General features: G+C 44.7%; 1 protein-coding gene across 2 annotated transcripts in view; it reads right to left on the bottom strand.

Moving 5' to 3' along the window:
• Positions 1–6,450, bottom strand: part of COL5A1 (collagen type V alpha 1 chain) — a 302,011-nt gene extending 295,561 nt beyond the window's left edge. Inside the window, exon 1 of one of the 2 annotated variants that reach the window (XM_075015472.1) lies at positions 5,740–6,450. In XM_075015472.1, the coding sequence (XP_074871573.1) occupies positions 5,740–5,833 (94 nt within the window). In that variant the 5' untranslated portion in view covers positions 5,834–6,450. The remainder of the gene's footprint in view (positions 1–5,739) is intronic. The other variant, XM_075015471.1, reaches the window with a different exon arrangement.
• Positions 6,451–12,460: the final 6,010 nt, after the last annotated feature.

Here is a 12,460-nt window from a genome sequence, read left to right as displayed (position 1 = left end):
ACTTCAGACTTTCACAGACATACCACAAGTCCCTTTATTAACATATATAGGTTGAACCACTCTCCTCCAGCACCCTCGGGACCTGATCGTTACCAAACGATAGAAGACAGAAGGTCAATGTTGTCTAGCACATTACCAACAAGTCCACTGCTTACTGGGCTCTTAGAATATATTTAGAGGTAAATTACAGCAAAGTAACAGCACAGAACACAGGGACAGGACTGGTGGCTGGAAACAAACTTTATGGGACCATGGAAAATTTGGCCACGCCCATGATAAATGGTCGTCTGGCTGACTAAAATCATGCCGGATTACGGATGGTGCCAGACAAGAGAGTTCCCGAATGGAGAGGTTCAACCTGTATGATGAGAACCACAGAAAAAAAAAGAGGGGACTCCACATAAACTACAGAGTATTCATAGAATGCCAAGTAGAATACAGATGTTTATATGCACCCTGGTCAACCCCAGGGGCAAGGCAAAGGGGGCAACTGCCTGAGGGCCTGGTGATACAAAAGGGCTTAGACTTCCTGGCCATCACTGCTGCTACTGTGGCAGTAGCGGCAACTCGAGCTCCAGGCCCTTTAAATTGCTGATGGAGCACGGCGCAGCACACTCTGAGCAGCACTGGGGGCTGCCTAGCCTCAGTTCCCCGCTTCCAAGGACATGGAGCAGGGCCCTTCCCCACCTTGCCCAGAGGCCCTGTGAGGCTGTCAGCCTGATATATGCACCGTACTAAGAAATAGGGTTGCCTTGCCAACCTTTTGTGATTGTCCTGGACTCTCCTGCTGACTGCCGAAAGCAAACCTGGAGCTTTTAATGGGTTGTGTTAAGAAAATGACATTACATCACATTGGGGAAAATATCTCCCAGAAGAGCTTCCATTTGAGCTGTCAACCCTAAATACCACCCACAGCACATCCTATGAAGCTGCAAGCAGCTGGTTATAGCTGGTTAATGAGGTAAGCTTGATTGTGACCAGCCCCACGGTAGAAATGTGTTTTACACCATGTTACATAAGAACAGCTGTACTGGATCAGACCAAAGGTCCATCTAGCCTGGCAACCTGTCTTCCAACAGAGGCCAATGCCAGATGTCTCCAAGGGAATGAACAGAACAGAGAATCATCACAGTGATCCCTCTCCTGTCATTTATCTCCAGCCTCTGACAAACAGAGGCTAGGGACACCGTTCCTTACCCATCCTGGCTAATAGCTGTTGATGGACCAAACTTCCAGGAATTTATCTAGTTCTTTTCTGAACCCTGTTAACGTCCTGTTCTTCACAACATCCTCTGGCAAGGAGTTCCACAGGCCTATCATGCGCCGTGTGAAGAAAAAGCTTCCTCTTGTTAGTTTTAAAGCTCCTACCTAATCATTTGGTGACCCCTAGTTCTTATGTTATGGGAACAAGTAAGTAACTTTTCCTTCTTCACTTTTTCTGTACCAGTCATGATTTTACAGACCTCTAGCCTCTCCTTCCCCCACACACACATCTTCAGGACTTTCCAACAAACTATGTGATTCCTCTACAAAAGCGTTTTTCTGTGCTGGCTGAATGAACCTCTTTTATCCCCAGACCCAGTAATCCTCAGAGCAGCGCCACAAACTGAGACTCTGAGCTCACCACTACGTCCCACACACCCTCTTGTATCCTTTCATCTCTCACATCTGGATCCCTGGCACAAGGGTAGGAAAATGAAGAAAAGGGGAGGTGCTTCAGTGAGTCATGCCAAGACTTTTAACTGACAGAGGTCTGCAGCTACCACACAATCATTCTGCTGCAACCTGGCAGACTTACCAGGAGGCAATACAGCCATCTCAAGATTAGCGTCAGTTGCTTTGTGTGCTCAAAAGAACACTGCTAAGGGGGAGGTTCTGGTCTCTTTAAAGGATTGAGCCTTTTTCCATAGTACGGATTCATATTCTCTTCTACTGATTCTAACAAAGTCGCTATTTCTGGATGCCCTCGGTGTAAGGGCAAAAGACTTTTGTTTATAAGATTAACCTTATTATTAAAGAGCTTTTTTATCTGGTAGGAATCAGCGTTGCAGATTTAGGATAATTATACCCAAAAGGATAATCAGCCTTCTAATCATGAGGAGGAAAAAGCAGCTCAAAAAAGTCCAGGACTAGCAGCTAAAGGCCCTTGATTAACAGCCTGTTTGCAGCACAACACTGACAATTCCTAAGCACATTTTGTGGAGAAGGAGCAATGCACTAAAACCCAGAGATGAAAGGGGCTTTCTCCAATCCCATGTTGAATGCTTATTCCTGGTCATTTATGGACAAGGAGAAAATAACAATGACGGGGCCTAATAATGCTAAGAACTGAGCATGCTGAATTTCCACTGACTTAATTAGGCGTGGAGGTCATAGAATCATAGAACATTAGGGTTGGAAGAGACCTCAGGTTAACTAGTCCAACCCCATGTTCAATGCAGCACCAACCCCAACTAAACCATCCCAAACAAGGCTTTGTCAAGTCTGGCTTTAAAAATCTCTAAGGGCAGAGATTTCACCACCTCCCTAGGTAACCCATTCAGAACTTTACCACCTTTCTAGTGAAATAATATCCAACCTAGACTTCCCCCACTGCAACCTGAGACCATTGCTCTTTGTCCTATTGTCTACCAGCACTGAGAAGAGCCTGGCTCCATGTTCCTTGGGACTGTCCTTCAAAAACACTGGGTAGCTGGCAGAATTGGCCCTTGGTTAGGACACTGACTCTGTATTCCACGCAACATACCACTCTAAGTGACAATGGCAAAGAGTCCACGGTGAGCACTGTAGGAAAGGGGCTGTGAGTTAAGAAAAGCTTTCGCCCTGCCCTTGGAATAGACATGATGTCACTGAATGCTAGTGAGCTGACTCAGATGCAGCCATGTAAACTTCTGCATAGGACATGCACTGCTGGGTTCTTTTTTTTTAAAAAGAAGACCGAGTTACCCATAGAATTCTGCTCCAAGGTGGGATAATTCTCCCTCTTCTAAACAAACATGCCACAAACAATGAGAGCAGAATGCACATTTTCCATTGGACCTCAGAACTATCACCTCATATCCATTCCAGATGAACGGAGTCACATTTCTCCCGGTATAACCACTCCTATCCATTTCAACTGGAAAAAATATGAAACAGACCGAACTGGCCAGAGACTAAGAATATTATTTTCTTAGCTCATTCTAGACGAATGTAAACAGCCAAAGGGAGAAGTAACAGATGGTAACAAAATACTTTATCATTTCCAGCATTTTTATTTCTTTTCAAAGGCCATGCTGTGCATTCTTATTACACTTTCCTCCACCGCTAAAGGAAATGGCTGTTTCCAAAAATACTCGCCTAGAAACCTGATTCGCTTTTATGAGGATCTGTAAAAATAAAGAGCCTCCAACTTTGTCTGTCGGTTAAATTTAATGTGACACCACTTGTAAAAGAACAGAGGGCTTAGAAAGATATCACCAAGACAGACCAGCTCCTGTCCCTTATGACACAGCCTCCGGAATAAATCAATGACTGCAAATAATTTCTTTTCATTAGGTTTCTTCTTCCACTTGAAAAGCAGAGGTGTACTGGATGCTAAGCAGGGCAAAGAGAAGGGAGTTTTCCCTTGCAGCGTCATTTTAGTCCTTCTAAGAAACTGGGAGTAAAGAAAAGGGGAAAGAGATCTTAACTGGGGTTGGAGGAGAATTAACCAGACATGAGACATTGCCTTTAACAGACCACATCTGGCTCCTCCCACATTTGAGTAATCCGATATCAAACCAGGAAGCTCACTGGGAAAATTCAAGACCTTTCATTTCCAAGACAGATGCTGCTCATTCAGAACAATACATTTCCTATACCCTGACAATTACAGATGTATGGAGCCTCCCAGTCCATAATGAGTTTTAGATGGACATACATCCACCCTCCTGGTCCAAATCTCCCCTAAAGCCAGCGGGGAAACTCTCTAAAAATATCCCAAAGGCTATAAAGAATATATCCCACTCTGTCTAAGCTGCTATGAGCATATTAAAAGGCATCCCTGAATGACCATAGTGCAACAGGGCTGCAAAAACTGTGTATTCTTGATACTGAAATGGCTGAAATTGACAAGGATTTAATAAATGGCAAAAGGAAGTACTGAGGAACTGACTGCTTTAAAAATGAATGATCCCAAAATATATTTTTTCTTTTGTCTAAATGAGATGACGGGCCTCAGATCCAGTCCCTATCCACCAAAGACAACTGTTCCAGGTCATAGTGCAACAGATTTGCAATGCAATAGAACATCTGGGAGTAGCTGCATGGTGATATTTTGGTTTCCCACAGCTGAAGTTCTATACATATTTATCTTTCAATATATAAAATATTGGTGGTTTCACCCAAGAACTTTTTTCTAGCAATTTTGAGTTAGAATGAAGAAATATGAAATGACAATAATTGGGAATTGTTCTGTTATGGTCTGAATCCTCCCTGTCCTTCCTTGATAATGTTCAAACAATCTGTCAAACAGCAGTTGAGCTTCCAGAAGAACTTATGCAAACTTCAGAATTAAGGCTGAAACTAGGGCTGTATGACATGCTTTTGCTAGCCAATAATGCTGGAATTTCATGGTGACATCAGCTACCACCCATTCAACGGTCCCCAATTATCTTGCAAAACTCCATTACGGTTCCTATCTTGACTTTTTAAATCACCAAAGTGGCACTGCCTTCAAACCTCTTCTTATTCTTCCTCCCAAAGCACTGTAAAAGGAAATCTGAAATAAATACTGCTCTTCAGTACTCAGTCTACAGATATCTGCAAGTACTCTTTGGAGACTCAGTAGAGTTAACCTATTTTAAGTTCAAAGAACTTTTAAAGTAGATTCATCAGCATTCGTCTCTTCTGCCTATGCATTCCAGAATTAAAAATTGTGAAAGTCAACACTAAAATTAACAGAAAAAAAAAAAAACTTTTCTCGAAAAGATAACAGAATCAAGTAATTTGGTCCTCTTTATCTCTAATGCAAAAAAGACAACATTGGGGGCTGCTGCTGCTTTTGTCTCAGCTGTTGCATTTTGTAGTTTCTCGTTTACCAAACCCAGCATTAATTATGGGGGGGGGAGGAATGGATTAAACAAAAGTATAGGCAGCGTACAATAGAGGGCGTACGCTTTCTAACTTTCTAAAAGAAGAGCTTGCAAAGCATTTTTGCACTGAGATTTCCTGCTTTGAGCCAGCAGAGAAAAGTTTTCCTTGAGAAAAGTTTGCAGTCTTCCAGCAGAAACTATGCAAAGAAGAAACATTCATCATTAATTCCAAATATGTGGATTTGGAATGCAGGTCTGAATCAACAAAAGTCACTCAAAACATTTTTATTCCTTTTTTTAAAGTGTGCCAGGCAGCTGCCAGATCTGCTTTAAGGGAAGAAAAGTATTGTGTTTTAAGATTTCTCCCTTTTGAGGGCCCCTTGACAAACGGCATTCACAGGACCTAGGCAGCTAATTTTTTTTTTTTTTTTTGGAATGCATTGGGTAAAAAAAGATAAATGTATTGCAAAACACAATGGAAAGCAAACTTTTCTCTTTTTTGTTGCAAGCTTCTGTCAGCTCATCCATGTATCTGCTCCAGACACAGATGACAGCAACATTAGTCAATAGCAATCATGTTTTAACAAGGCTAAGTTAAACAGGGGAGGGAGAAAGCTATTCTTATTGCCTGGAGGCAACTATTTATGTAGGACACAAAGTAGGCATATAAACAAAAGTGCCTTACCTGCTTTGCTTTGAGAAATTGCATAGAGAAGAAATATTGCTATCGTTTTGGTCCTTATCCAACTTCTTCTTTTCCACCTGGTGTGTGTATCCATGGTCCAGAGTAAAAGGGGAATCAGCTTTGAACGACTGAGCAAATGCTCACACGCAACCTGAGGTCTGGGGCAGGAAAATCACAGGAAAAGACTCACACCCCCCACCCCTCAAAAGAAGAAACTTTTTATAAAGCCATGAGCTGGGAGTTTATGTCTGATTGGATTGAACTAAGATGAGGGTCTCAACGGTCTCAGCGGTTGCTGTATTTTTGCTTGGGCTTGTCTGGCTTTCTTGGTGTAGCTGAGCTGTCTTCACTCCCCTCCTGCCTCTCCTCCGAGTTTGATTCCTTTCAGGCTCTCAAGGGCTGGCCCCCTTCCCCTGACTCATCGAGGAGTGAAAACTTTTTTCTTCCCTTCTTCTTTTAAAGCAGATGCGAGAGATTGTCAGTCGAGAGCCAATACAGCAAATCAGAGTTTAGAAGGCTGCAGGGCTCTGCCCCCTGCAACTGGAGTCCAGGAGAAACGGGGGTGGGCAGAAGGAAAGAAGTTTCCAAAGGGAGAGAGGGGGGGAAATGAACGTGTGGCATGGGGAGATTTTGCTTCCTCCCTGCCCTTTGGCAGGCTTGATTTCTTCCCCAGTCTCTTTGCTCCAACCAGTCCCGAGAGCTGCACAGGAGGCAGGTCCCAGCGGCAAGTTTGAATGACAGGAAATCGAGCTGTTTCAAACTTACTGTGGCCCAGAACTTGGTGGCTCCTTTATTCTTGTGAATTCGTTGCAGGCTCAGGTCAAGGCATTTGCAAAGCCCTGGCTGCGCTTTGGACCTGCTCCAGCAGGGTGGCTTCATTGTCAAATGCTTGCAAAGGAACTATAACAAGCTTGATTGTTGTTGTTGTTTGTTCTTTGTGGTTATTTTTTTTAAGGTCTTGATTTTCCTCCATTCAGGGTTTTGGGGTTTTTCTCTTGGTTCTTTCATGCTTTTGAAGGCTCCGTCTGTGCTTCTTGGCTCAGGAGATGAACAGTGTCAGCAAGAAGGGGCAAAATGACAAATGCATAATAGAAAGCAGTGGCTCCTGATCAGTTGTAAAAGTTTTCTCTGCAGCGGATTAAATGGCGAGTGGGTGGAAGGGGCATGGAGGGGGATTTTTAATGGGGAAATTAGGAAAAGTGGGTGAGATAATCATATCTTTCTTGAACCAACTCCTGGTCATGAAAGAGACAAGTTTCCCAGCTACAAAGAGCTCTGGATAAGTTTGATATCATCAGTAAAGGATGGTCTGGTAAAAGATAGGGCCCTGTTGAGCATGTCGCCTGTAATATTCTGGTCCCTATGCCACTACAACAGCCTTGCAAACAACAAATTGGGAAATATCAACACCCAAACTCATTTACGAGCTCAACAGCTAATGAACTAAATGAGCGTGTGAAACTTGAACTACCAAGTTCAGCCTGGTCAGATGCTCTTTAGGAAATGGACCAAGAGAGAAAAAAAAAACATTGAAAAAAGTGATTAAATGTGTTAAAACTTTTGCATGCCCTTAAGGCAACGCGTATTAAAGTTTGCCACTGTGTCCAAGACAGGGCTGCTCCACTCCCACCGCAGCTGGAGGTCACTGCTCTGCTGTATGCCTTGGTTATGTCTGTGCCCACGGGGTGAAATCCTGGCTCTGTTGAAGTTAATGGCCAAAGTTCCACTGCTGTTGATGGGACCAGGATTTCCCCCACTGATCCTAGGACTGACATTTTGGGAGATCCCACCTTGTGTCTCCGTGATCTCAATGTATCTTGTGTCTTTCTTTAGCTTCTCAGTTAAGCTGTACAATGTGCCTTCGAATTTTTTTTCTGTCCGTGTACAGAATAAATTTTGCTATGTTCACCAAGGCTTGTGCGGAGGTGCACCACCAGCAGACACACATACTGGCAGCTGAGGGTGCTCTGTGAATTATCTGGGTGGCACCTGACTCTCACCTGGGTGGCCGCTCAAGTACACAGCTTACAGGGAACATTGGCTGCTGGGTGATTTCTGCTAGCCAGTTTTACAGCTTTCAACAGCCTCTGGCAAACCTCCCGCTGCTGTGTGGGGTTTGGACTGTGAGATTGGACCCTTCTGTATTGGGCTCAATACCCAGACAGAAAAGCAAGGTTTGATAAGGTCCCTGACTCTGCGGTAATCACACACAATACTGTCTTGCTGATTTATAGTTTATGATTGATCTAACACACAAACTACACTACCAACAGCAAAACGACTACAGATTGAACCAGCTCCAATCAGCCAGGACTTCTAGGATGTATTCAGGTTGCATAGAACACTAGAACTGGAAGGGACCTCAAGAGGTCATCAGATCCAGTTCCCTGCCCTCACAGCAGGGCCAAGCACCATCTAGATGATCCCTGTTAGATATTTATCCATCTTGTTCGTAAATACAGTAAACTCTTTCACATCCAGCAGCCCCAGGACCAGAGGTTGCTGGATATTCAAATACTCTGGATACAGCAAGGTACACCTAGCAATACATAACACTAAAGAAAAATAAGGTTGGATATTAAGAAACAAACAAATGTATGCAGAGTACTTTATTTAACAACAGTAGTGCAGTAAACTGATATTGTATTTACTGTATTTAATTTCACTACTATATGCTAAACATAACTAATGTTTACTTATGGTTAAAATGCCAGTTACTTGAGAGTTTCAGAAGACAGAATGCCAGCTATATAGAAGAGTTTACTGTATCTCCACTGATAGAGCTTCTACAACCACCTCAGGCAATTCTTCCAGTACTTAACCACCCTGACAGTTAGGAAATTTTTCATAATGTCCAAATGAAACCTCTCAATGCAATTTAAGCCCATTGCTTCACATCCGCTTTTCAGAGGTTAAGGAGAATAACTTTTTCCCTCCCTCCTTGTAACATCCTTTTAGGTACTTGAAAGTTGCTATCATGTCCCCTCTTAGCCTTCTCTTTTCCAAATTAAACAAACCCAGTTCTTCTCTCACAGGTTATCTTTTCTAGACCTCTAACCATTTTTGTTGCTCACACTCATCCTGTCAATGCATCATGCACTCATGGTTATGTCACTTACCCTCTGTACCTCAGTTTACCCACTGGGAAATGGCTAGAACAATGAAGCCAGGTGAAGAGGTTAACTGCTTAGCATTTGCAAAGCTCCTGGCATGAAAGGAAATGGGCAGTGTTAAATATTATTACTTGGCTAGGTGATCCCCTCCAGCACTACAGGCAGAAACCCACCAGCTCTATGGGGTAGATCATGAAGAAGCACTGATTTACACACACCTTAAAGAAAGCTGGATCTGCAGTGGCAAAGGGGTGGCAGATAGCGAAGTTAAGTAAGATAAGAACTCTCTAAAATATCTCCATGGCCAACCACAAATATACCATGTCAGGGTTGATATGTCTACTTTCCCTTGTACCAGTCACCTCTCCCTGAGGAATCTTCAGGGGGATCTGCCAGTGTGCTCTACAAATACATACTTCCACTGTGCTAGGGCTCCTAGAGCCAGTGAAGAAAGGCAGGAGTGGGGCTCTCATCCCCTAAACTAAGGTCGTCTGCAGGTGAGAGGATCTCACTGTTTAGGGAGCCTAATTCTATGCACCTGAAGGAATCAGCACTGTCTTGTCTCCTAATGAGGAGAAGGCCTGTGTAGGCAGTGAGATGACCCCCTCATTACTGAACTGAGAGAAAATAAACCCTATTTCAGAATGATTCCCCCTAACCCGCACAAGGAATTGTGTGAAGGTTCTAGCATGCAGGTGGATTTTCTTTGTGTGGTGGAGGAGTTATAATATTTTTGTCCAGATTAAATCTTAATTTGGATACCCACAGCAGCTGAAATCTGTCTCCAGCCAGTGTTACAGCTGGCTTGATTCAAAGCACCAGGTCAAGTGACTTGCCTAGGGTTCCTCTGGGAGTCAATGGCTCACGTGAGATTAGGATGTGGGACACCGCAGGCCTGCGATCCTCTGGTCCTAATTATCTGACAGTTGATTAGCCCAAACTGCAGGATGTTTTCTAGCCACTAGGGCAGGGAGGTTCTGGAACAGCCTCCCACCAGGAGAAGTGGGGGCAAATAACCCAATTTTAAAACAGAGCTAGTAAATTGATGAATGGGCTTGTATGTGAATTTATGAATGGGATTATAGATGCAAGTGGTAACTTTATTAATGGGATTGTGTGATTGTTGTGCCTGTCATAGCAGGGGATTGGACTGGCTGCCACCACAGGATCTTTCCACTCCAGTTTTACAGCCTAGGTTCCTGTGAAAGACAATACTGGGACTGAGAAAGTTTGACACCGAGTTTTTTCTGAATCGCTCAGATTTAGTATTGATCCCATGGAGTATTAATTATGTCAGAGTAGCTCATGCCCCCTTTGATTTGTGTGTATGTTTATATTATTTACAGCAGCTTGGCTGTAAGAACCTCATGCTCTGCATGTCCCTCTGATTGCCACAAAGTGGGATTGGACGGCAGGATCATTGCCCTGTCCTCTTCCTTTCGAAGCACCCATCAGTGGCCCCTGTCAGAAGAAACAGCAAGAAGTCCTGCAGCACCTTATAGACTAACAGATATTGGTTAGCCTATAAGGTGCCACGGGATTTCTTGTTGTTTTTGAAGATACAGACTAACTCGACTGCCTCTCTGATACCTGTCAGAAGAGATGAAGGAAGGTTAGATCAGGGGTGAGGAACCGTTTTTGGGTTGGGAGCCACTGACCCATAGACAAATCAGTTGGGAGCCAAAGAACTGAGAAGCAAAAAACAAACCCCCCCCACCTCTCTTGTGTGGTCCCTGACCAAGACTATGAGGTCTGGGCAGGAGGGAGAGTGCAGGAACGGGCTCGTATGTTCTCATTACAGTAGTGACTAGCTGTGGTCAACATGGGGTGCTGTTGTGCTAGCTCCTGTACCTATGCACGGTAAGAGTCTGATGCTACCCTATGCAGCTTATAGTGCAATAAACAAGCTGGAGAAGAGGATGCAACAGAGGCTATGTCTATAGTACAGATTGAACTCCAGTCCGGCACCCTCAGGACCTGGCCAGCGCTCAACGAGAGAATTTGCTGGACCACAGGAGGTCAATATTGTCCAGCAGCGTTACCAACACGTCCACTGCTTAAGGGGCTCGTAGAAGACATTTAGGGGTAAATTACAGCTGAATAACAGCGCAGAACACTGAGAGCCAGGACTGGTGGCTGTGAACAAACTTTATGGGACCACGGGAAACTTGGCCACACTCCTAATAAGTGGACAGCCAACTAACTAAAATCATGCCGGATTACGGATGTTGCCAGACAGGAGTGTGCCAGACTACAGAGGTCCAACCTGAAAAGCTAGGTGTGCAATTCCTCTGCTCGCATACAGTCATGGTCGCTGTCATGGAGCTAATGCAAATATAAATCACAGGGTAGCTGAGGTACAGCAGGCAGCAGCAGCAGAGGCACAGTTAAGCAGTGTCAAGTTCAAACTTATGGGTTTCAGGCTGGGTTGTGCCCCGCATGGCTCAACCATCCCCACTGCTGCTGCACCTGTGAGGGCGCAGCTCCACCAATACTTATGCTCACACTGGCTTCAGGGGAGCTAACCTAGGTGTGTACCTGAGCAGGGGACTCAGACCTCTTGCGCCTAACGCAGGTGTTGCCATGGAAGTAGGGTGCCTATGGAAAGGGTTGGCACCTGCTCTTTGTTCTTGGCAAAACTCTGCCCCCATTCCAACCCCCCTACCCCAATCAGACCGGAGGAGCCAGCACATGAGCTATAGGAGAAAGAAGACACCGGGGACAAAGTGGCTCCTGACCTGGGTGAAGGACTAGGTGAAAAGAACCTTCACTGAAATCCCTTGAGGCATTAGCTCGAAAGAGTGAGGTATAGTTTGGATGGAACAGGGTGCAGGCAGGCCTACCCATGGCAGGGGAGAGAGCCAAGAGGGTAACTGCCCCAGAGCCCAGTGATTCAAAATGGCCCAGGGCTCCCAGCAGCTGTGCCAGCGCCCTCGGGCCCTTTAAATCACTGCCGGAGCCCTGTGCAGACCACTCGAAGCAGCATTGAGGGCTGCCTAGCATAGAGGGGGAGCTAAGACTGTGTGAGGGAGGCTAGCCTCAGCCCTGTCTCTTCTGGGGGCACAGAGCCACACATATCCCACCCTGCCCAGGGGCCCAGTGAGTCTATTGTAGGTTTGATAAGACACCAGCGATACGGCCTTCAAAATTATTCAGCTGGAAACCCCTTAATTAATGAGCAGGTGCTGACTGGACAAATTAAGAGAATGCTGTTCACATATTTAATGGATACCTGAAGCTGTATTTCAGGAGCAGTAGTACAGGTACATCCTTATAAAATCCCAAGGGGCTTTCAAGGCATTCCACACACTAGTTCTGCGGCAGCAATAATGCTATCCTATGTCTGTATTACACTTTTCCTTCTGAGGTAAAGAGCTTCAGAAATGACAGACAGCAGACACAGGAATGATCTTTTCTTTCTGCTGAATTGCAGCTGCCTCTGGGGTGGAGCTCAGGAACTATTTCACAGCTCACAGCAACAGTCCACAGCAGTTTGAGAGGGGTTCACTCCCCCCCCTCAAATCACATAGTGATGATGACAGGAAGAAAGAAAACAATGTATTAGTGTATTCACTATGTAACTAGGACACTTAGAAGGGTCAGTGACC

This window comes from Carettochelys insculpta, chromosome 21, assembly GCF_033958435.1.
Source record: "Carettochelys insculpta isolate YL-2023 chromosome 21, ASM3395843v1, whole genome shotgun sequence".
In the NCBI taxonomy this organism is placed as follows: domain Eukaryota; kingdom Metazoa; phylum Chordata; order Testudines; family Carettochelyidae; genus Carettochelys; species Carettochelys insculpta.
Note: the sequence above shows the minus strand (reverse complement) of the source record. Positions and strands in the feature narration are given on the sequence as shown.